The sequence below is a fragment of the Lontra canadensis genome, unplaced genomic scaffold, assembly GCF_010015895.1.
Source record: "Lontra canadensis isolate GAN:19392208 unplaced genomic scaffold, GSC_riverotter_1.0 scaffold30, whole genome shotgun sequence".
Lineage (NCBI taxonomy): Eukaryota > Metazoa > Chordata > Mammalia > Carnivora > Mustelidae > Lontra > Lontra canadensis.
In genome coordinates this window covers 17,102,994-17,125,889 of record NW_022631024.1, presented here as the reverse complement: position 1 = coordinate 17,125,889, position 22,896 = coordinate 17,102,994, and the positions used below count along the sequence as shown (strand labels likewise).

The 22,896-nt window shown below is 41.3% G+C and overlaps 1 protein-coding gene across 4 annotated transcripts in view; it reads left to right on the top strand.

Annotated features, from left to right (window-relative positions):
- The window catches only part of SETX (senataxin), an 81,211-nt gene that overhangs the window by 37,907 nt on the left and 20,408 nt on the right, over positions 1-22,896 (top strand). For all 4 annotated transcript variants that reach the window (XM_032866135.1, XM_032866136.1, XM_032866134.1 and 1 more), the window contains 7 exons: positions 5,028-5,127; positions 13,709-13,882; positions 16,082-16,314; positions 17,278-17,445; positions 17,994-18,150; positions 21,414-21,515; positions 21,703-21,818. In XM_032866135.1, the coding sequence (XP_032722026.1) occupies positions 5,028-5,127; positions 13,709-13,882; positions 16,082-16,314; positions 17,278-17,445; positions 17,994-18,150; positions 21,414-21,515; positions 21,703-21,818 (1,050 nt within the window). The remainder of the gene's footprint in view (positions 1-5,027; positions 5,128-13,708; positions 13,883-16,081; positions 16,315-17,277; positions 17,446-17,993; positions 18,151-21,413; positions 21,516-21,702; positions 21,819-22,896) is intronic.

Genomic DNA, 22,896 nt, shown 5'->3' with positions numbered 1-22,896 from the left:
ATTATTAGTACATATGAAATATTTTTGTACTTTAGCTTATATCCTGCAGCCTTGCTAGTCTGTTGATGTTATGGATTACATTAATTGATTTTTGAATGTTGAACCAGTCTTACATGCCTGGGATTGATTGCACTTCGTTGTTGTGCTGTGTGATTCTTTTTTATACATTGTTGGATTCCATTTGCTAATGTTTTGGTGGGGATTTTTACTTTTATGTTGGAGATACTGAGCTATGGTTTTCTTTTCCTGTAATGTCTGTCTGGTTTAGTATTCGGGTAAAGTGTTGGCCTCATAGAATGAGTTAGGGACTACTCTACTGCTTCTGTATTCCGGAAGAGATCATAGAGAATTAGTAGAATTTCTTCCTCAAAAATTTAGTAAAATTCACCAGTGAAGTCAGCTGGCCTGGGTATTTTCTGCTTCAGAAGGTTCCTTTTTTTTATTGATTGAATTTCTTTAATAGATGTTGGCCTGTTCATGTTATCTATTTCTTGTGTGAATTTTGGCAGATTATTTCTTTCTAGGAATAGGTCCATTTTACCTAGGTTATCAAATCTGTGGTGATAGGGTTGTTCATAATATTTCTTTGTTATCACTTTTGTGTCTGTGGGATCTATAGTGATGTCTCTTCTTTCATTTCTGATATTGGAAATTTGTGTCTTTTTTTCCCTCAGCCTGGCTAGAAGCTCATCATTTTTATGATCTTTTCAAAGAACCAGCTTTTGGTTTCATTGATTTTTCTTACTGATTTCCTGTTTTCAATTTCATTGATTTCTGCTCTTTTATTATTTCTCTTTTTATGCTTGCTTTAAATTTAATTTGCTTTTCTAGTTTCCTAAGGTAGAAGCTTAGATTACTGATTTTCTAATATATGCATTCAGTGTGGATAAACTTCCCTTTAAGCACTGTGTCTGCTTTTCACAAGTTGTGTTTTTCATTTTCAGTTAGTTCAATATATTTTTCAAATTTCTCTTGAAATTTCTTTGACTGTGTGTTACTTAACAATGCGTTGTTTAATCTCCAGATACGTTGGGCTTTTCCAGTTATCTCTGTCGTTGATTTCTAGTTTAATTCTGTTATAGTCTGGAACAGACAGCGTATGATTTCTGTCCTTTTAAATTTGTTAAAGTGGATGTGGTCTTTTGCCATGTGAGCTTGAAAAGAATGTATGATCTGCTACTGTTGTGGAGTAGTCTATGCATTTCATTTGTATCTGGCTGATTGGTGGTGGTTTTGAGTTCAGCTGTCTTTCCTAATTTTCTGCCTGTTAGATCTGTCCATTTCTTATTAAAGAGTGTAAAAATAGATAATTTTTTCTTGCAGTTCTATCAGTTTTTGCCTCACTTATTTTGATTCTCTTTTGCTAGGCACACACATATGAAGGCTTATTGTGTCTTCTTACCCATGTAAGATACATGGACTCCTGTATCTTGGAGTGGTGACTTATTTGTCCCTCACATGATGCCCCTCTTCATCCCTGAGAACTTTCCTCGCCTTGAGATCTGCTCTGCCAGAAGTTAATATAGCTATTCCCTCTTTCGCTTCTTTTCTCTCTTTCTTTCTTCGTTCCTTCGAGTGTTTGTTAGAAAATGTAGATAATAAGTTTTTTTAAAAATTCTGTCTGACCAGTTACTAGCTATATTGCTTTGGGCACGTTATTTGAATATTAGTTTTTTCCACTAGAAATGGCATCTACTAGCAGGTGCAGTGGTGTTAAGAAGTACATGGAGGGGCGCTTGGGTGGCTCAGTGGGTTAAAGCCTCTGCCTTTGGCTCAGGTCATGATCCCAGGGTCCTGGGATCGAGCCCCACATTGGGCTCTCTGCTCAGTGGGAAACCTGCTTCCCCCTCTCTCTCTGCCTGCCTCTCTGCCTTCTTGTGATCTCTGTCTGTCAAATAAATCTTAAAAAAAAAAAAAGTACACGGAAATTGCCTTGTGTGCTATGATTTCCTTTCTACTACTGTTAGCATGGTTATCTTTTTCTGTCCCTTTACTTTAAAAAAATTTTTTTTAAGATTCATTTATTGAGAGCACGCAGAATGAGGTGGGGGATAGGCAGAAGGAGAATCTTAAGTAGGTTGTGCTGAGCCCAGAGCCTGACGTGGGGCTCGATCTCACAACCCTGAGATTAACAACCTGAGCTGAAACCATGAGTCGGATGCTTAACCAACAGGCACCCAGGTGCTCCTCCATCCATTTACTTTAATCCTTAATGTGTCTTTACTTTTAAAGTCAGTTTCTTGTAGACAGCATATAGTTGGGTCTTGTTTTCTGATTCACTCTCAACAGTTTATCTTTTATTTGGTGTATTTAATCATTGACATTTAAGGTGACTATTGATATAAGTGGATTAATTTCTACGTTTTTTTCATTTTTTTAGAAGAGAGCACGCACATGAGCAGTGGGGGGGGCAGAGGGAGAGAGAATCTTAAGCAGGCTCCACGTCCGGCTCAAGGTGGGACTCAGTCTCACAACCCTGAGATCATCACCTGAGCTGAAGTCCAGCGTTGGGCACTTAACCGAGCCACCCATGTGCCTCCCTACCATTGTGGTTTTTTGTTTTTTCTTCTTTTTTTTTTTTAAGATTTTTATTTATTTGACAGAGAGAGGGACAGCAGGAGAGGGAACACAAGCAGAAGGAATGGCAGAGGGAGAAGCAGGCTTCCCACTGAGCAGGGAGCTCCCCTCACCCATGCAGGATCCCAGGATGCTGGGATCATGACCTGAGCTGAAGGCAGATGCTGAAAAACTGAGCCACCTAGACGCCCCTGCCATTGTGGTTTTCACTGAGCATTTTATATAATGCCATTTTCTCTTTCTCCTGAGCATATCAAATTATTCTTTACATTTTTTAGTGGTTGCCCTAGAGCCTGCAATACATATTTACTACTAATCTGAGTCCACTTTGAGGTAACACTTCATGGGTGTGTAAGTACATTATAATAACAGAATATTACCAATTCTTCGCCCCCACCCCTTGCATCATTACTGGCGTTTGTTTCACTTATGTGTAAATATACATAAGCATATATACACATGTAAACATACATAATTGAATAAATCATTGCTATTATTTTGAATAAACTATTAGATTAGTTAAGAATAAGAAACATAAAGGTTTTAATTTCACCTTCACTTAATCTCTGATGCTCTTTGTTTCTGTAGATCCCAGTTTCTGACCAATATGCTTTTCCTTCTCAAGATCTTTTCTAACATTTCTTGCAAGATAAATTTAATGGTGACAAATAACCCTCCATTTTTCTTTGAGAAAGCCTTTATTTCTCCTTCACTTTCGGAGAATAATTTTGTAGGTTCAGGGTTTTACGATGGTAGGTTTTTTTCCTCTCAACAGTTTAAATATTTGCTCCACTTTCTTCCTTTTTACATGGTTTCTGAGAATTTAGATGTAATTCTTATTCTTACCTTTTCTGCTCAGTAGGGAGGATGTTTTTCTCCACTGATTTTCTTTCATTATTTTTTTATCTTTGCTATTTCAGGTTTCTGAAGTATGAGTATGATACGCCTATGTATAGTTTTTGGCATTTGTTCTGCTTGGTGTCCTCTGAGCTTTCTGGATCTGTGATTTGGTGTCAGACATTAATTTGGGGGAAACTCTCAGTCATGATCACTTCAGGTCTTGCTTCTGTTCCTTTCACTCCTGCTCCTGGTTGTCCCATTTCTTTGGCCCTGGCCTGCAGTTCTTGGGTATTCTGTTCTTATCCCCTGGTCTTTGTTCTCTTTGCCTCACAGCTTTGATGGTTTCTGTCGCCAGATCCTCAAGCTCAGCAGTTCTTGCCTCAGCCGTGTCCAGTCTCCTGACGAGCCCACCAGAGACATCATCCTTCATCTCTGTCAGTGTTTTCTTGTCTCTGGCATTTCTTTTGATTCTTAGAATTTACATTATCATCTATTCTTTTTTTTTTTTTTAGTAGAGTGAGGGAGAAGGAGAAAGAGAATCTTAAGCAAGCTCCATGGCCAGCATGGAGCCCAAGGCAGGACTTGATCTCACAACTGTGAGATCATGACCTGAGCTGAAATCAAGAGTTGGATGCTAAAATGATTGAGCCACCCAGGCCACCCCCATTATCATTTCTTCCATGCTCTACTTTTTCCATTAAACACATAGTATATTAATTACAGTTTTTAAAAAATTTCCTGGTCTGATAATTTCAACATTCTTGCCATATCTACCTCTGATTCTGATGCTTATTCAGTCTCTGTTTCTGCCCTTTGTTGATTGTACCTTAGAATTTTTGTTGTAAGGTGGACATGATGTAGGTTAAATGAAGAGTCAGCAGTAAGTAGGCTTTTGGTAATGTGGTAAGTTATGGAGGAGGGGGACCTTTCTGTAATCCTGTGATAGCCTCTCAGTCTTCTGGGGAGGTTTGGCTCCTGGACTATGAACCGTACACATGCTTCTCCGTTCCCTCCACCCCCCCTAGGGGGGACAGGATGGCCAGAATGGGCTGTAGTTGGTCATTTTTCTTCCCTCAAATAGTTCTATTCTGGTAATAAGAGACTTTCTCCACGATCAAGCCTTGTTAAGATCGAAATGTTCTGGTATATTTCAAAATCGTTTATTTCCTCCTCCTCGTGCTGGAAGCATGAATGCATTTTCTCCATTACTGCTGTGAGGGCCAGAAGGGCTCCTTAGAGGTAGAACTCAACAAAGTGTGGGGGTCCCCCTTAAGATGTGTTCCCCCTGGAGTAGTTATCTCTCAGAGCTGTCCACACTGAGCCTGAAGCAGCCCATCAGTTCCAGTTCAGTGTTTCCTCTCCTGGCCCTGAGCTTTGTGCTCCTGTCACTTGTGATGATGGGAAGGTTTGAGTTTTTAGCTTGCTTTTTACTCATTAGGATCAAGTAGTGACTTCTAAGTTCCTTACATGCCAAACTGGAAACCAGAAGTCACAAATGAATTTTTCATGTTCTGGGCTTTATTTGTTACTTGTTTGGGGAAGTTTTGCTGTTAAGAATTGGCTTTCCAGAATGTTTTTGCTCTCTTAATATGCCTTTTTACTTTGTACAGGTGGCACAGGAGTGGATCAGCTCTCCAAACAAAGAGAAATTCTATCAGCTGCATTTACGAAAATTTCCTGCTGATTATAAAAAATACTGGGAGTTTGTGGGTAAGTTCTTTCTTCTGTAATTTGAAATATATAGTAATTGGAGATTTCTGTTTGAGGAAACCTTATCGTCATTTGAATTTTCTGGGACATAGGTTTCCTAAGCTGAATTTGTAACCTCTTAAAAGGAATGTTTTAAGTCTTAATTAGAGGGGTGCCTGGGTGGCTCAGTCGTTAAGCGGCTGCCTTTGCCTCAGGTCATGATCCCAGGGTCCCGGGATTGAGCCCCACATTGGACGCACCGCTCAGCGGGGAGCCTGCTTCTCCCTCTCCCGCACCCCCTGCCTGTGTTCCCTCTCTCACTATCTCTCTCTGTCAAATGAATAAATAAAATCTTCAAGGAAAAAAGAAGTCATAATTAGAATAATTACTGGGACAGTTATGAATATAAAGTTTGTGGTTTTAACCATTCTGTAGTTAGAGAACGACAGGCCAGAGTGGAAGCTGGACATAGAAGAGACAGTGAGTGAAGGGAGCTTGACAAGATTGGTTGGGGGAGGGCGTCCCCAAAGCCCTCCCCCAAATAATAGTCTTGATCGATTCTGAGCAAATCTTCCTATTTTCTCATTTCATCATTGGTCTGAAACACATATCACACTTAGGCATTAGTTATTAATCAACCAAACATTCAGAACTCTTTAAAACAAGAAGTATAAATCCTCTTTTGCCTCCCCCTCTTACCCTCAATCCATCCTGTGCCATAAAGGCAGTTAAGATAAAAAGCACATGTGTGTATATTTGGGGGGAAAGGTACTGTATGTTTACTGTAGGACACTGAAATAATATTAGTCAGCAGAAAAAGAAATTTCACCAATTCCAATCATTCCAAGATAGTCCTATGAAAATAGTAGTGTAGGGCGCCTGGGTGGCTCAGTGGGTTAAGCCGCTGCCTTCGGCTCAGGTCATGATCTCAGGGTCCTGGGATCGAGTCCCGCATTGGGCTCTCTGCTCAGCAGGAAGCCTGCTTCCCTCTCTCTCTCTCTCTCTCTGCCTGCCTCTCTGTCTACTTGTGATCTCTCTCTGTCAAATCAATAAATAAAATCTTTAAAAAAAAAAAAAAAAAGAAAAGAAAATAGTAGTGTATATCTTACAGTGAGACTGTCTACTCACCAGTGTGAATTGTGTGTATGTGAATGTAGTAAGGTCATTTTACCTATACGTTAATGACATTTTTCATTCATTCAGCAAATGGTTATTATATTTATAGTTCCTTATAGGATATGATTTTAGATGCTAGGTATATAGCTGTGAAGAAAACAAAAGATTCCTGCCTTCATGAAACTTAAATTTTATTTAATATATTGTGTCTTTTCAGAGTTACTAAATAACAGTATATTTAATATTTGTGGTTATTCCATTGTAAGTATATTCTACAAATCACTTAACCAGTGGTGTCTAGTTAGACATGTACATTATTTATAGTTTTCCCTGTTACGAACACTAGGTCAGACAGCGTGTATATTTTAAGACTTGTTCCCCATTGGCTCTGCCTACCGAAAGGAACATCAGTTTCACTTCTAACAGGAAGATGTAAGATGTAAGAATGTATATCTCCCTCATTGCTAGTTTCAACTTTGTTCTCCAGTTTTATGTATGTAAAGTGTATCTCATCTGAGGTTGTAATTTTGTTTCCAAATCTTTTTTGATCATGAGTATTTTAGTGAGGGGAATGTGGGGATAATTGTTCATGCGCTCTGCCCCTCCTCCTCCTCCTTCCCTTTTTTTTTTTTTTTTTAAGATTTTATTTATTTTGAGAGAGAGTACAAGAGTGAGGGGAGGGGCAGGAGGAGCAGAAGAGGGACAGAAGCAGACTCCCTTCTCTGCAGGGCTCCATCCCATGACCCTGAGATCAGGACCTAAGCCGAAATCCAAAGTTGATCACTCAACCTACTGAACCACCCAGGTGCCCCCCCCACCTTTTTTTTTTGTTAGGGATGTTGTTTTCGTCTTAATGTATGTGCGTTGTAAATTGCTTTTCGCAGTTTGTTACTGATTTTGAGGCATAGTTTCTACACGTGTTCAAAACTGTACTAATTTCTTTATGGTTCTGACTTTGGGTTTTTGTTGTTGTTGTTTTTTAAGATTTTTAAAATTTATTTTTGTGAGAGAGAAAGAGTGTTCCGAGCATTGGGGTGGGGGTGGTGACGGGGCAGAGGGAGAAATAGACTCCATGCTGAGCAGGGAGCTCAGTGTGGGGCTCAGTCCCAGGATCCTGGGATCCTGACGGGAACCAGAGGCAGACGCTCAACCCACCGAGCCACCCAGGCCTGAGTCTGGTATTTCTCGTAGTAGTTTTGTATTTCTTTTAAATATTTAAATCACGAATTTATCTGGCATTATCTTGATCATAGTATTTACTCTTTAACTTCTTTCATTTAACCTGTGTGTAAACTTGACCAGTTTTGTGTGGCATCACAACGCTCAGCAATTCACTAGGACAACTCACAGGAATTAACACATATTCATGCTCATGGTTGCGACTGTTACGGTAAGAGGCTACAAAGCAGAATCAGCAAGGCGGGAAGCACATTGGCGTGAAGGGCGGACGACACCGGGAGCAAGCCCGAGAGTCCTCTCCCAGTAGAGTCACGCGCAGTGTACTTTACTTCCTAGTAATGAGCTGCGCAGTGCATGGCTGGCAGACTGTTCCCCACCAGGGAAGCTTGTTGGAGATTTGGTGCCCAAAACACCCTCTGCCGGCCTGAATTCCTGACTTCAGAAGGATAGCAGGCGTTTGGCACAGACCATATTCTTTTTGCAAACACTTGAGGCACAGCGAGCCATTCTCATTAGCAAATGATAATCCCAGGATCGAGGATCCCACATGCCAAGGGCCACCCTTGAATGCAGACCTTTCTAAGGACAGCAGCCTCGGGTGTGCTATGTTGTCTGTGACACAGCATTTCATGAACAGTGCCACTGCGATGTTCCTGTCTCAGTGTTGGTGTGAGGGCATTTTGTTGAGTCCTGTGGTGGATTGTGGAGTCTCTGGGTATGTGTGTGTTCAGGCTGACTAGGTCGCGCCCGGCCCGTTCAGCATCACACCCCACCGACAGTGTGCGAGAAGTCACGTGGTTCCAGGTCTCCACCAGCACGTTTGTATTGACCGCCATGTTAGTTTTACCCATTGTGCCATGTTTGTATTGATGGCCTTTTGTGGTTTTATTTTGCCATACCCTTGTTTCCAGTGAGGGTGAGCACCTTTTTATGATTTAGTAGATGGTTCAGTAATCTCTTTCGGGAAGTGCCTGTTCAAAGTTATTGTTAGTTTTCTGTTACCTCTTTCTTACTGATTTGTACGAGTTCCTTATATGATCTGGATGCACGCCATTCTCTCAGTTTGGCTTGCATTTTGACTCTTACTGATGTCTTTAAAAGTTTTATTCCTCTTAAGAATTTTATTATTTATGTAAGTCATCTGTATACCCAATGTGGGGCTCAAACTCATGACCCCAAGATAGAGAGTTGCATGCTCCCCCAAACAAGCCAGCCAGGTGCCTCTAGAATTTATTTTTTATTATTTTTTTAAAGAATTTAATTTATTTATTTGACAGCGATGACAAGTAGGCAGAGCAGCAGGCAGAGGGGGAGGGAGAAGCAGGCTCCCTGCTGAGCAGAGAGCCCCATGCGGAGGACCCTGAGATCATGACCTGAGCCAAAGGCAGAGGCTTAACCCACTGAGCCACCCAGATGCCCCTAGAATTTATTTTTAACATAGCAAATGCATCTTTCTTTCTTTCTTTTTTTTTTTTTTTAAACTCACAACCCTGAAATCAAGACCTGAGCTGAGAGCAGTAGTTGGACACTCAGTGGACTGAGTGAGCCACCCAGGTGCCCCTCTCTCTCTTTTTTTTTAATGGTTAGTGTTCTGTACCTCATTTAAGAAACCTTTCCCTGCTGCAGATCACAAATGTATTATCTTAACATCTAGAACAGGTGTCCGCAAACTCCAGCTTGCAGATCTACCCCATATCCTGTTTTTGTACTGCCCTAGAGTAAGGTTTTTATGTTTTTAAAGATAAATTTTTTTAAGATTTTATTTATTTATTTGAGAAAGAGAGGATGCATGAGCCAGGGAGGGGCAGAGGGAGAGAGAGATGCAGACTCCCTGTCAAGCAGGGAATACGACGCAGAACTTGATCCCAGGACCCTGGGATGCTTTAACCGACTGAGCCACGCAGGTGCCCCAAAAGATGATGAATATGCTGTATACCCTGTATGTGGCTTGCAGAGGAGAAGTTTGGCTCTTCACAGAAAAAGTTTTCAGTCCCTTTTCTAGAGAGTTCATCGTTTTGTCGACCTGGAATTTATTTTTACGCATGAATGGGATGTGTAGGGGTCATGTCTCATTTTTTTTTTCCAAATGGAGTTGTGGTCATCCCAATATTATTTATTGAAAAAAAACATCCTCTCCATGCTCTGCAGTGCCATATTTGCCGTAAATCTAGTGTCCATTTTACTCACGGATTTCTTTTCTGGACCCCATTCTTCTTTGGATCATTTGCCTACCCTTGTGCCCACATCACATTGCCTAATGACTTAGTCCAGCTTTATAATGAGTTTTAATAGCCACTGAATAGTTTCTTCTACCTGGTTTTGCCTTAAGAGTGCCTTGGCTCTTCTTGGTTGAGTTTTCCCATATAAATTTTAGAGAAAAAATGGGGAATTTGGGCAAGAATTGACATCTTTTTTTTTTGAGAATTGACATCTTTCTAATAATTTTCTAATTTGTGAATAAGAATTATATCCAGTTATTTTGCTTTATTTTCAGTCATGTTTTAGAGTCTCTGATGGAGAGGTTTTGCAGATCTTCTTGGGTTTGATTTTTGTGGGGCTGGGACGTCATTTGTAATTCAGTGTAATTCAGTGAATTTGTATCTAAAAGATACAGACCTCTTTAAGATTTTATAATAAGATAACATTTTATTGCTAAAGTATTAAGTTATCCCTTAATGTCAGATAGCTAGTCAGTGTTCAAATTTCCAATTTCATTATAAGTAACAATTTTTTTCAGCCAGTTTGAAATAAGGTCCAAGTTAGGTCCACACATTAACACTAGTTGATGTCTTTTTGAACTGTAATTTTCTAATTCTGCTTTTTTTTTTTTTTTCCCCTTTTGTAATTTGTTTGTTGAAGAAGCTGAGTTGTTGATCCTTTAGAATTACTTTCTGTACTTGTTGATTGTGTCCCCCTGGTGTTTGGTGGTATGTTTTTCTCTCCTCTGCATTTCTTAGAAATTGATAGTTGTATCTAGAGATATGGTTCGGTTCAAGTTTGATTTATAATTTTTGGCAAAACTGTCTCATAGATGGTGGTATATATTCTTTTATCAGGAGGTGAGTGATCTCTAATTTCTCTTTTAGTAATCTTTGTAGCTGTGGATGCTTAATACCTAAATTAGTTTATTAAAGGTACAAAATGGTGACATTTTTATTTGATCATTTCTTCATTTATTAGTTGGAATAATTCCATAAGGAAATTTCTGTATATTATTTGGTTATTCTGTAGTGTGCTTTATAAAGAAAGGTAGAAAAGTACTTGACTCTTGACCAGTTTTAAAAAAGTGAATTAACCGGAGTTAATTCACTGCAAGCACTGGTGTTGACCAATGTGCTTTTTTCTTTTTAATTTCATAAATTCATGGACTTAAATATACTTGTGTTTCTATCCAGTATAGTTTAAGCCCTTTAGATAGGACCCTTACAAGTCTTTGAGAGCTGACTTGCTATCTGATATGACCAATATCATCTGTATTCTTTTATCCTGTATCTGAACTTGCACTTTTCTGAGTAGTCTTAGAATCCTGTAGAAGAAAACGGTATTTCAAGAATAGTATGATTGATAGAGTAATACACTATATGTATGAACAAGTAATACATGTAAACATAAGAATACAGAAAGGCTGAAAAAAAAAAGTTTGGAGAAGGACACTCACACAAACCCTATTAAAAAAGGATGTGTTTAGGGGTGCCTGGGTGGCTCAGTGGGTTGGGCATCCTGCTCTTGAGGTCGGCTCAGGTTGTGACGTCAGGGTCACAGGGTCAGCCCCACATCTGGCTCCGCGCTCAGCAGGTAGTCACCCATATGTGCACACACTTTCTCTCTCTCTCTCAAATAAATAAACTCTTTTAAAAAAAGATGTTTAGCTTTGTTAATATCAGACTAAATAGATTGTAAGACAAGAAGAAACCTTACGTACAAAGGGAATTTTGCATGAGTTTAGTTCAGCAGAAGAGATGACAATTCTCAATGTCTACATACCTAACAGAATATATAAAGAAAAAACTAAGCGGCACCTGGATAGCTCAGTCAGTTAAGTGCCTGCCTTTGACTCAGGTCCTGGGATTGAGTTCTGTGTCGGGCTCCGGAGCGTGCGTCTCCCTCTCCCTCTGCTGTTTCCCTGCTCATGCTCTCTGGTGATCGATCTCTCTCTGTCAAATAAATAAAATCTTTAAAAAAAAAAACCTGATAGAACTAGAGTATACTTTGTACAATATATATGAGACTTTGAACTGTTAAATAGCCACAGGTGAATTTTTGAAAGTGTACCATAAAATGAAACACAATAGAAGTAAGTGAACCTAATCGTATATTACATGTATTACCTTTTGTTTTGGTTGAATACTTCTGCTTTTTTTCTCATTTTAAAATTTTACTTTTTCTTCTTGTTTGGAAATTGTATCTCAATTTACACATCTTTTGCTATTTTAGAACAGTAAGGTTAAAACTTAAAACATGCACCCTTGAGTTATCAAAATCTATAGTTTTGTTTTGTTTTTTTCAAAGATTTTATTTATTTATTTGACAGACAGCTATCACAAGTAGGCAGAGAGGCAGGCAGAGAGAAAGGAGGAACCAGGCTCCCCGCGGAGCAGAGAGCCCGATGTGGGATTCGATCCCAGGACCCTGGGATCATGACCCGAGCCGAAGGCAGAGGCTTTAACCCACTGAGCCACCCAGGCGCCCAAAATCTATAGTTTTAGTAGCTCTTTTGAGTGTCTCCATAGGTGAGGCAAAACATTTTAAACTGTGTGAGATATAATCTATAGCTGCCAGACCGTCCTTGGTTGTTTATGAATCCTACCAGTTGGTGTGTTTCTTCTCTCCATGTGCCTTGCTTATCTCCGGCGAGTGTTGGTCTTTTGGAAAATTACTTATAAAACTAATTTGAGGCCTGGGATGATACTATCTTCCTCCAAAGAGGATTTTCCTCTGTTTCTGCCAGACTTCTGGGGGCACCTGTGATGTGGGATCATCTAGATCTGGTTTAAGGGATTGGGCTTTTCTAAAGTGCCCAGCTGTTTGGAAGCTGGGCTGTCTCCCATGTCAAGGCAGGTTTGCTGCTTCCTCATCCTGGGACGTAGTCCTGAGGCCTCCTTCATAGTCCCAGTGTGAAGCATATAGAGGTGCCTGGGTCCCCACTCCCATTCTGTACAGGCCCTGGACTCTAGTTTTTGTCTTTTTAGTCCAACAAGGCCGTCCCAGATATGGCCTGGCTTCTTGGCTATCACTCCAGGAACGGTTCACATGTCTCTAGGGGGAAATGACAGGGCTGCCTCCACTGGATTTCCACATTCCTCTGGATCTCAACGTAGTAGTTCTTCACTGTTGTAATTGCTCTCTGATATCTTCACATAGATCTTTCTTGCCTGCCAATTTTTATTTATTGTTTTAAAAATATTTATTTTGAGAGAGAGGGTGCATGCATAAGCAGTGGGAGGGGCCGAGGGAAAGGGAAAAGCAGACTCCCCACTAAGCAGGGAGCCCGATGTGGTGCTCCATCCCAGGACCCCTGAGGTCATCACCTGAGTCGGAGCTACCCAGGCGCTCCATACGTGCTACTTTTTAAAATCTTGTCTGGCGTTACTGGTTCTGTCTACCTAAACCCAGTGCCTCATATTTTAGTTCACTGTTACTGGATCTGGTGGTTGGTGCTCAGCTTTTTTGTTGTAATACTCGCTGTTTTCCCAGTCCCAGTAGTTTACAACTAGCCTTTCCGCCTTGTTTGAAATGCCACAAGTAGGCTCAAATTTCTTATATGTCCTTGGATCTGTTTTGGGGTATTCTTCTGGGATTTTGAAAGGAACAAAAAAGAATTTCTTGGTTAAAAACTAAAACTTTAAGGAAAGGAAATTTACTAGCTACTTTTGAATATTGTGATTTTATTTTGGCTTTTTAGCTATTTTTTGGTAAAGATTTTATTTATTTATTTGACAGAGAGAAATCACAAGTAGGTAGAGAGGCAGGCAGAGAAAGAGGGGGAAGCAGGCTCCTTGCTGAGCAGAGAGCCAGACTGGGGGCTCGATCCCAGGACCCTGAGATCATGACCTGAGCTGAAGGCAAAGGCTTAACCCACTGAGCCACCCAAGCGTCCCCTTTTTAGCCATTGTTGAGAGGCATTTTATAATACTGTATAATCTGTATTTGAGAATGTTGACTGACTCAGAATATTACTTTGAAGGATATTACAACATCTTGTTCTGTATACTTGGTTGAACTTAGTACAAGGGTTTAATATCCTTTAAGTTAATCTCATTTAAAATAATTCTGTTAGAATCAATGCCAACTTCTTATCGTTTCATAGTTCATCTTGAGGAATGTGAACTCACTAAACAACTTCATCCAAAGGAAAATGATTTGGTGTTTTTGATTCCCGAACGACAAAACGGAGAGAATAAAGACACAGAGAGAGATCCCATGGAAGATCTCCACGATTACCACTGTGCATATGTTCATAAGTTTCGCCGCACTTCCGTCAGTAAGTACATGATGAGACTGTGAAGAGCAATCTGTGAGATAGAAGCTCGTCTTTTAATTCCCTCGGAGCCGTGCTTTACCAGCCACATACTTGTTATGCGTATTCGAGACCTGTATTTGCCAGGTTACTTGCCTTCCAGAGTCCTTGTTTAGTTTTTCTAGACTTACGGGAAAGGCCCAGTACTTACTGGGCTAGACTTACGATTTAAAAGCTTTCTTTTGTAATGTCCTCTCTTTCTGACACATTCCTTCATCTGTCGTTGGGTTTGTTATTAAACAACAGTTTGCAAACCAGCTGTTTTTTGTATCTTAAATCACAACCTTGGTGTCGTGGCTAAGTATCAGTGAGAAGAGCAAACACATAAGTCACTGCAAGGCAACTTGAAGATTTTGTTGTTTCCATTGCTCCCATCCCTGGTGTTGTAGGGACCGTTCTCCTGGGAGTAGCATCATAGAAGTAAGGTCAGCACCTGCTGTGTGCCCGGCCGCATGCCGTGTCCTTCCTGTGCTCTCTTATCGTCTTCCTCAAAGCCTTGCAAAGCAGTAAGAGTTGTGTATTCTCTGCTCATCAGAAGGGTAGGCTCAGGGCTTCAGTGCTCACCCAGGCGCATGCTCAGTATCGCGCGGTCGGCCCGGAAATGAAACCTGTGTGTGTTTGACTGCAGGGTCGCCCGCATTCTTCATTGTATGCCAAGCGGCCTTTTTAACATTGCTGCTTTCTTAGTCTCAATTATGTCACGAGAACATGAGTTCATTATTCCTTCGCCTTTTTTCAACTAGTCTTAAAAATGAAGCTCCTTGGAGTTCAGCGTCATGCTGCACTGTAACTGGCGGGCTGCACTTTGAGTGTGGTCCAGGCCAGCTCTTCCGTAGATTGCATTTGGGCGAGTAGCCGGAGGGGTACATAGCTCAGTAAGTGCTTTTGACTCTTGCAAATGACGACATGCACCACATTTCTATTTCTGAGTATTCTCCTCCTAGCTCCTCAAGCATCCAACTGTCTGACCTCTCCATTTGCAAATCTGTTAGACAAAAAAACCAAAGGAAGCACTTGATTTTCTGCCCGACGTCTACTATTCCTTCTGTTTTTCCCACGTCAGGAAGTGGGGCCTGCGTTTTTCTAGTTGCTCAGACCCAAAACCCAAGGCGTCCTTGATGCTTTCTTTGTCTCACACCCTACGTGTAATTCATCAGGAAATCATGTTGACTCTTCGCGAAGTATCCAGGATCCAAGCTGCATGTCTGCTCCTGCGTCCTGGTCCGCGCAGCTGTCCACTGCACTGCCTTCTGGTGGCTTGTTTGCTTCTGTGCTTTTCCCCTTGCAATTCCATCTTCCCCCACAGTGAGAGTGATTCTGCTAATGTGTGACTTCAAGCGTGTCCCTCCCCAGTACTGCGCTGCCCTGGGGCTTTCTACCTGACTCTAGGTGACATTCAGTCGGTATCATGGTCTGCAGAGCCCTATAAAATGGAGCCCTGTTCTCTTCTCTGACTCTCGCAGCACTCGTCTCCCTGCTCCCCCCCCCACCCCCGCCCCATGCAAGGCTTGTCCCTGTCCTGGAATACTCCAGTCACACCCTTGCTTCATGGCCTTTGCCAGTAAATACCCTCTCCCCAGATAAGGGCGTGGTTTTCTCATTTATTTCAAGTTTCTGCTCAGGCGCAGTCTTACCAGGAAGACCTTCCCTGACTTGCCCTTGATGGTAACACATCCTCATCACGTTGTCATCCCCTTTCTCTGCTTTTCTTTCTTTCTTTCTTTTTTTTTTTTTTGAAGATTTTATTTATTTATTTATTTATTTGACAGCGCGAGAGAGCATAAGAAGTAGGCAGAGAGGCAGGCAGAGGGGGAGGGGGAAGCAAGGAGACGGATGTGGGGCTCGATCCCAGGACCCTGAGATTGTGACCTGAGCTGAAGGCAGAGGCTTAACCCACTGAGCCCTCCAGGCGCCCCGTTTTCTCTTCTTTCTTCATGCTGCCCCTCACCGCTGACGTTTTTGCTTGGTTATCAGCTTCCCTCTTCTAGGAAGGAATTAGCTGGTTCTTGGGAACCATTCAATAAGCATTTGAGTGAATTACTTGAACAATATGTCATACAAAAGACATGAATTATAAAATACATAATTCTGAATAACCTTATTTTAGCTGGACAGTATTATTCACTGGTAACTGAAATTGCTTTTTCTCCTTCCTGATAATAGTGCGCAACGGGAAATCTGAGTGTTCCCTTTCCATCCAGACTCAAGATAATTTGCCAGTCAATTTAAATGAGCTCGTGAAATGCATTGTAATCAGTTCTCTGGTAACTACACAAAGGAAGTTGAAAGCCATGTCTTTGTTGAGTGGACGGAACCAACTGGCCAGAGCTGTTCTGAATCCAAACCCTATGGACTTCTGTACGAAAGATTTACTAACTACAACGTCTGAGAGAATTGTGAGTCATGATTAAACAAGAACGAAAAGTCTGAAAATTGTGTCAGAACGTGACAGCCTTGTGTTGTGTTTCTTCATCGCATATTCCCATGCGTGCGGGACAGAGCTGCGTCCCTGCGCGCACAGCAACAGCATGTGGCGCTTCATTTTCTTCGATGTGCCAAAGTCTGTGTTTTGTTACTCAGCTTACCTCAGGAAAAAGGCATAGTGCAATAAAGAATTGAAAATATGGTTAGAGAGGAGCCCTAAAATGTGAAATGAGCATCCTACTTAAATGCTTGTTAGGTGGTGACAATTCAGAGGTAGCAGTAGGTTAATAGAGTTATTTTTGCAATTAAAAGATCGATGGAGAGTTGACAGGTGAAGTTGCCATTTCACTTGGGCACGTGTTCTCCCTGTCAGAGCTGTGTATGTTCGTTCCAAGGGAGGAAGAGGAAAGTGGTGGTGTGTGGACTGCGGTTGTGTGCGAGGGATTTCCGTGCAGTATCACTCACTTTTCATCCTCCCAGGAGTGTCACATTTAATGGATGAGGAAGGCATAGGCTCAGAGAGGTTAGGAGTTTGGAGACCTAGCTTACGAGTGAAGCTGAGATTTAAGCTTAGATCTGATCCAAAATCTTGGAATGTTAGGAAAGAATATCTTGGAATGTTTTTTTACTGTCTAAGTAAAGAATAAATAGAAGAAACGTACAGAACAGTTTATTGTGATCCTCTTTGTAAGAATCACAGATAAAAATGCAGTTGTAGTAGTTGTAGATGGGCTGAAGCCTACAGACACTCACAAATAACTTTCTTTATAGTAGTGAAATTGGTTCTATTAAAGATCATTTGGGGTCTTGCCTGATCATAACCAAAGCTTCTGTCTGATAAAGGCTAGAAGAAATTCAAATGGAGTTTTTCTCTTCCTCCTCTCCTGGGCCACTCTAGGAAGAGCAACTCACTCTCACTGATGTCTTTTACATAGATCACCTACTTAAGAGATTTCAACGAAGACCAGAAGAAAGCGATAGAAACTGCATATGCCATGGTCAAGCACTCTCCGTCTGTTGCCAAGATCTGTCTGATACATGGACCACCTGGAACAGGAAAATCAAAAACTATTGTTGGCCTCCTATACCGCCTCCTGACAGAGGTAGAGCATGTGAGGGCGTCAGTGCTGGTACCTGAGAGCGTCGCTTCATGCGAGTTAACTGACACGTGTAAAATAACTACTACAGGTCTCTCTGCCTGCACATCTGTGTAGCTTCTTGATACTTTGTGGAACTGGGTCCGAGAGAGGTAGCAGAAGGAGAGAAGGGTATAAAAGATAACGAAACAGAAAATGCTGTCCTGTGTGACACTGATCTGAAGGGTTAGAATGGTGGTCTTCTGGCTTAATTATGTGTCACGTCTAATGCCAAGAAACTGGAATGTATTCCAGGGCTACATTTTGGTTGGATTGAGTATGCAGTAAAGTAAGTGGATAGTGAGGTGAGGCTCAAGAGAAGCCATGATAAAATGTCCTGCTAGAGTCATCTCAGTGTCAGTGTAAGCTGTAGGTGCTGTTACTTATTTTTAAGTGTTTATAAGGGGAACTCTCGAACGTACGTGGAAGTAGAAGAAAACTGGAAAACTCTGTAATAGAGCTCATCAGTATCTTTTGTCTGTCTGTCTGTTTGGCGTGTGTGTGTCAAATTGTAGAACCAGAGGAAGGGGCATTCAGATGAAAACTCCAATGCCAAAATCAAACAAAACCGTGTCCTTGTGTGTGCGCCTTCCAACGCGGCTGTTGATGAACTTATGAAAAAAATCATCCTCGAATTTAAAGAAAAATGTAAAGACAAGAAGAATCCTTTGGGTATGATACTTACATGGCTTTTCATTTGTTTTTGGTTTTGTTCTCAGCGTTTAGTGTTGGCAGCTTTGGATGCCAGAGGGCAAGCCGGTTCTGATAATAACTTCTGCTTGGGGCCGTGGCCCATATGTACTCATCAATTCATTTAGCAAATTTTACTGAGCATTTATTCTCTGCCAAGGCCCTGTGCTAGGTGCTGAGGTTTCAGCAGTGAAACCTTCCAAGAGACAGTAGTGAGGAATTGGATCGGTGAGCAGTAGGAGCATAAAGCTGGACATTCCGGAAGAGCAGGGCGATGTTGCTATGTTCAGACACCTTAAAGTGGCCCTTGGTTCAGTCGTGGGAGGGTTAGGGAAAGCTCTCGGGGAAGATGATGTCTAAGATGAGACCTGGAGAAGAGCAGTTAGGGGTTAGCCATGGGAAGAATTGGTAGGGTGTGGGGAACTCTAGCAGAAGTTTCTATCAACAAAAGGACCAGAATCGAGAGATCCTCCGTAGGGTACAGCTGGAATGTGATAAGCCCCACAAAGGCGGGGGTTTGGGCGTTGGTTTGCTGCCCTCTCCGGGGAGCTTCAGGCAGTGAGGGTGCGCAGGGACTCTGCTCTTTCCTTGGGGAGGCGTGTGAGTTCTGTATTGGGTTTTGACGTCACGTGTACTTCACGTGCTAGGTCAAGAGTTTATAAAAACGCTGGCCTACCACAGGTAGACCTTGGAGTGAAAATGTTGGGTTGAAGGATTTCCTGCATCTTCGGTTTTCTAGGTAGTGCCAAATTCTCCAAATTCTCCTCAGAAGTGGGTAGAGCAGTTCACACGCCCAGGAGCAGCTCCCATGCCTCCGCAGTGCTGTGGTTTGAACGTGCCTTTCCCTGCGGGCTGAGGGAAGGTGAGGGCGCAGGCATGTGCTGCCCGCGCAGCTGGGCCGCGATCAGGACAGGCCAGCGGGCGTCGGGTTGGAGCTTCCATTCTGTTAGAGAAAAATTGCTGTCTTCTGGCCGTAGAAGAGGACTTGGGTCTTCTGTACCGCATTTTCTTTCCACTACTTCCAGCTGTCCTGGGCGTCCTGAGAGAAGTGCCTTGGACATCTCTCCATTAAGGAAGCTGTTGATTTCTGGGCTTTAGTGTTTACCCTCCTCGGGATAGAGAAGTTCCCTTGTCATTGGTTTCTGTCCTGAAGGGCTGTTGAGATTTATTGCATGCATTTTTCTTGTTGCATGCGTTTAAATGATAATGAAATCTTTTTCTTGAATCTGTTAATGGGGTAAATGGCAGTGTTTTTCTAATGTTAAAATATCTTCGATTCCTAGAATAAGGCCAACTTGGTCATGTATTATTATTTCTTAACACGTTGCTAGATTATTAATGTTTAATTTAGTATTTTAAAATTAGTATTCATGAATAAGGGCAGCCTGTGATTTTTCTTTGTCATATCTTTGTCTAGTTTTTATAAGACTGACTTTGAAAATGGAATTGGGGGTAATTTTTTGTTTATCCTTTGCAATGTTTTATATACGACCGAGATCATCCATTCCTTGAAGATTAATTTGTTTTTGGTGGTGTTTTGTTTGTTGCTCTTTGTTTATTGACAGATGGGTAAGTTTTAATCTACTGTCTGAATGTCTTAACTATTAAAGTTCTATCGGGTATCTGTATTTTAGTGAGTTTGGCTAATTTGTTGTTTTTCAAGAAAAATCAACACTCCTCTTAGGTTTTTAAGTATATTGGCATAAAGTTGCTCATTGTATTCTCACTTTAAAACTCTCAACTGTATTTTGATTGGGTCATCTTTGTCATTCCCTGAATTCTATATTTAGTCCCTAAATCCACATGTGGCATGGGCCTAGGGTTAGAAAGTCCTGGAAGAGAACTTAGTTTTTCCCAGCTAAGCCCAGGCATAGATAGATTCATTTCCTTTTTATCCTCCCACCTCTTCCAGGCCCTTTCCCTTTCCATTGGGCTTTAAAATCCAGGCCTCCATTATAGAGTTCCTGTGTCTTCACTGGAATGGTAGTTTTGCCAGTGTAGACATTTGTCAAACTCTGTAGGACTAAAGATTTTGAAGTATCTGCATTTTATTGAATGTACAGTTAAAAAAAAAAAAAAAGATTCTGAGCACCTAGACAGTGCCAGCCCTGACTCCTCCTGCTCCCCTGGGGATGCCTCAGCAGCCTGTGGACTTTCAACTCTGGTTTTGAGTTTTCTCTTTGTTTTTGGCCCCTAGGAATTTCTCTTCCATTTCTGTGAGCTTACCCTGCAGTTTGAAGGAGTCTGTTTTAATTTATGGAGCATTTCTAGATATTTATAGGAGGGGAGTGTCTAGGTAATTTTGTTTACCTTTCTCGTGGAAACAAGTAAGTTAGCAGTTTTGAAACCTCAAGTAAATGTTGACCAGAGAAGGTGGCTTCAAATTTAGAAGATTGAGCTGAACTAGAAACAAAAATATGTTGTAGACAGCTGCTTAGTAAGTCATTCATTCATTCAGTACACATTGATTATACTTCCTGCCAGCCACTGTCGTAGCCAGTGACCACAACAAAACCCTATTCCGGGATGAGAGATTGACAATAAAATAAGTATGTGATCTGTCAGACTGGGATAAGTGCTGATTGCTGTAATTTAGCCCAGTGATGGAGTGAGAGATGTTTAGCTTAAATAACATACCAAATATGGCGACCTAAAATAAAGGTGTGGTTAGCTGCCACTTCTGTGACATTTCCACTGTTTGCAGTTATCTGCTCCACAATTTCCAGCCCCTTGTGTCCCTTAGATTCTGGAGCAGCAGCACGATGTGGAATAGAGTTTCAAAAACTTTGTTGTGACTGCTCCATAGAAAAGGATTTGATAGTAAAATATCCTGTCTTGGGAATTCAAGTATGTATTCATAAATGAAAGCCTTTATATATATGATATATCCTGTGGTTAAGAAATCTGTCTTATTTAACTCCCCTTTCCCAAATATACTTTACAGTGGAATAGTGTTCAGAACATAGTTTGAGAAATGTTGGTATAATCGAATCTCAACTTCATAATGTCCTGTTTATGCAACCTCTGTAGCTTTTATTGGGTGGAAATGGTAAGTACTCCCCTGTAGGGTGATTGTGAATATCTAATGTGTATGAAGCCTCTAGTGTAGTTTCAGGTGTGGAGTTCTTGATAGTTAATGTTGGTTCCCTTCCCTGATTGTTAATATGCTTGCTGAGAAATAGATACTACACGTGGAAATTGGCATTGTCCTTGTTAATCTCTAAGTATGATGTTTTTATCAACAGGAAACTGTGGAGATATAAATTTAGTACGTCTCGGTCCAGAAAAGTCTATTAATAATGAGGTCCTAAAATTCAGTTTGGATAGCCAAGTTAACCACAGAATGAGTAAGTACCATTAAGGCACAAACTAACATTACTTCTGTTTCCTTTTATGTGATAGGTAATGTGTTGGCCATTAAAGGTAATTTGGAGAAACTCAAAATAGCCTTGCTTTGAGAACTAGTTTTTCTTCTCATTGTGTATGCATATGTGTATATTTATGAGAATTGTCATATCATTCTTTTTTTTTTAGAAAAAGACTTACCTTCTCATGTTCAGGAAATGCATAGAAGAAAGGAATTTCTAGATCGTCAACTAGATGAACTTTCCCGCCAGCGTGCTTTATGCCGAGGTGGAAGGGAAATGCAGGTACCTAAACATTTCTTGATGAGTATTTTTTAATAGCTGATAAGTACAGAAGCTAGTGATGAGTATTTGATACCATTGTTTTATTGTGGGATAGCATAATTTGTGTATAAAGATGTATACAAAAGCGATATGCCTTATATTAGGGATTAAAAAGCTCTCTAGAAAGGAAAGGTAGAAATAATTTAAACTTTGCAGGCCATATGGTCTCTGTTTCAGCTACTCAGCTCTGTTGTAACATAAAAGTAGTGATAGATAATACATAAGCAAATGGATGTGGCTGTGTTCCAATAAAACTTTATTTATAAAAACAGATGGTGAGCTGAATTTGGCCCACAGGCTGTAGTTTGCTGTTGTCTGGCTTGTATTAAAGCTGTAGTGAATTTATTAGATATGTTTCAGTTGCAAGTTAAACCCAAGTTAGGCAAAAAGGGAATTGACTCACTCATATACCTAGGAACTCTGGGAGGGATTAGCTTCAGCATGGCTGGTCCAGAGGCTCAGACGCCATTTTTCCGTGCCTTGAGTATTCTGTGTGTCAGGCATTTCTCATCTTGCAGAAGACAAGTGCCAGCATTTGTGCGTGCCATCGCCCCAGCTTAGAAAACCCAGGGGAGGGGCACCTGGGTAGCTCAGTCAGCTAAGCATCCGACTCCTGATTTTGGTTTGTGGGATCGAGCCTGCGTCGGGCTCTGTGCTCACCAGGGAGTCTGCTTTCTCTCCTTCTCCCTCTGCCTCCCCACTCCCCCGCTGCCCACACTGTTTCTCTCTCTCTCTCAAATAAATCTTAAGAAAGAAAGAAGGGAAGAAAACCCGTAGGAAGAGAAGGGGCTGCTTTCCCCACCATCCGTGTCAGTGACATGGCGGGTGTCTGATTAGTCCCTGGGTGTGCACACAGGTCTGGTCCCTGATTATAAGGGAATGTGAGCCATAGTTTACCAGGCCTGTGTTCTATGCCCATCACTATGGCTAGAGGAATGACCGGGTTCTGATGAATAAACTGTTTGAACCACCCAGAAATTAATGGAGGAGTGAGCCCCAGGGGTTAGGCTGCTCAGCAGACAGAAGTAGCACACACGGG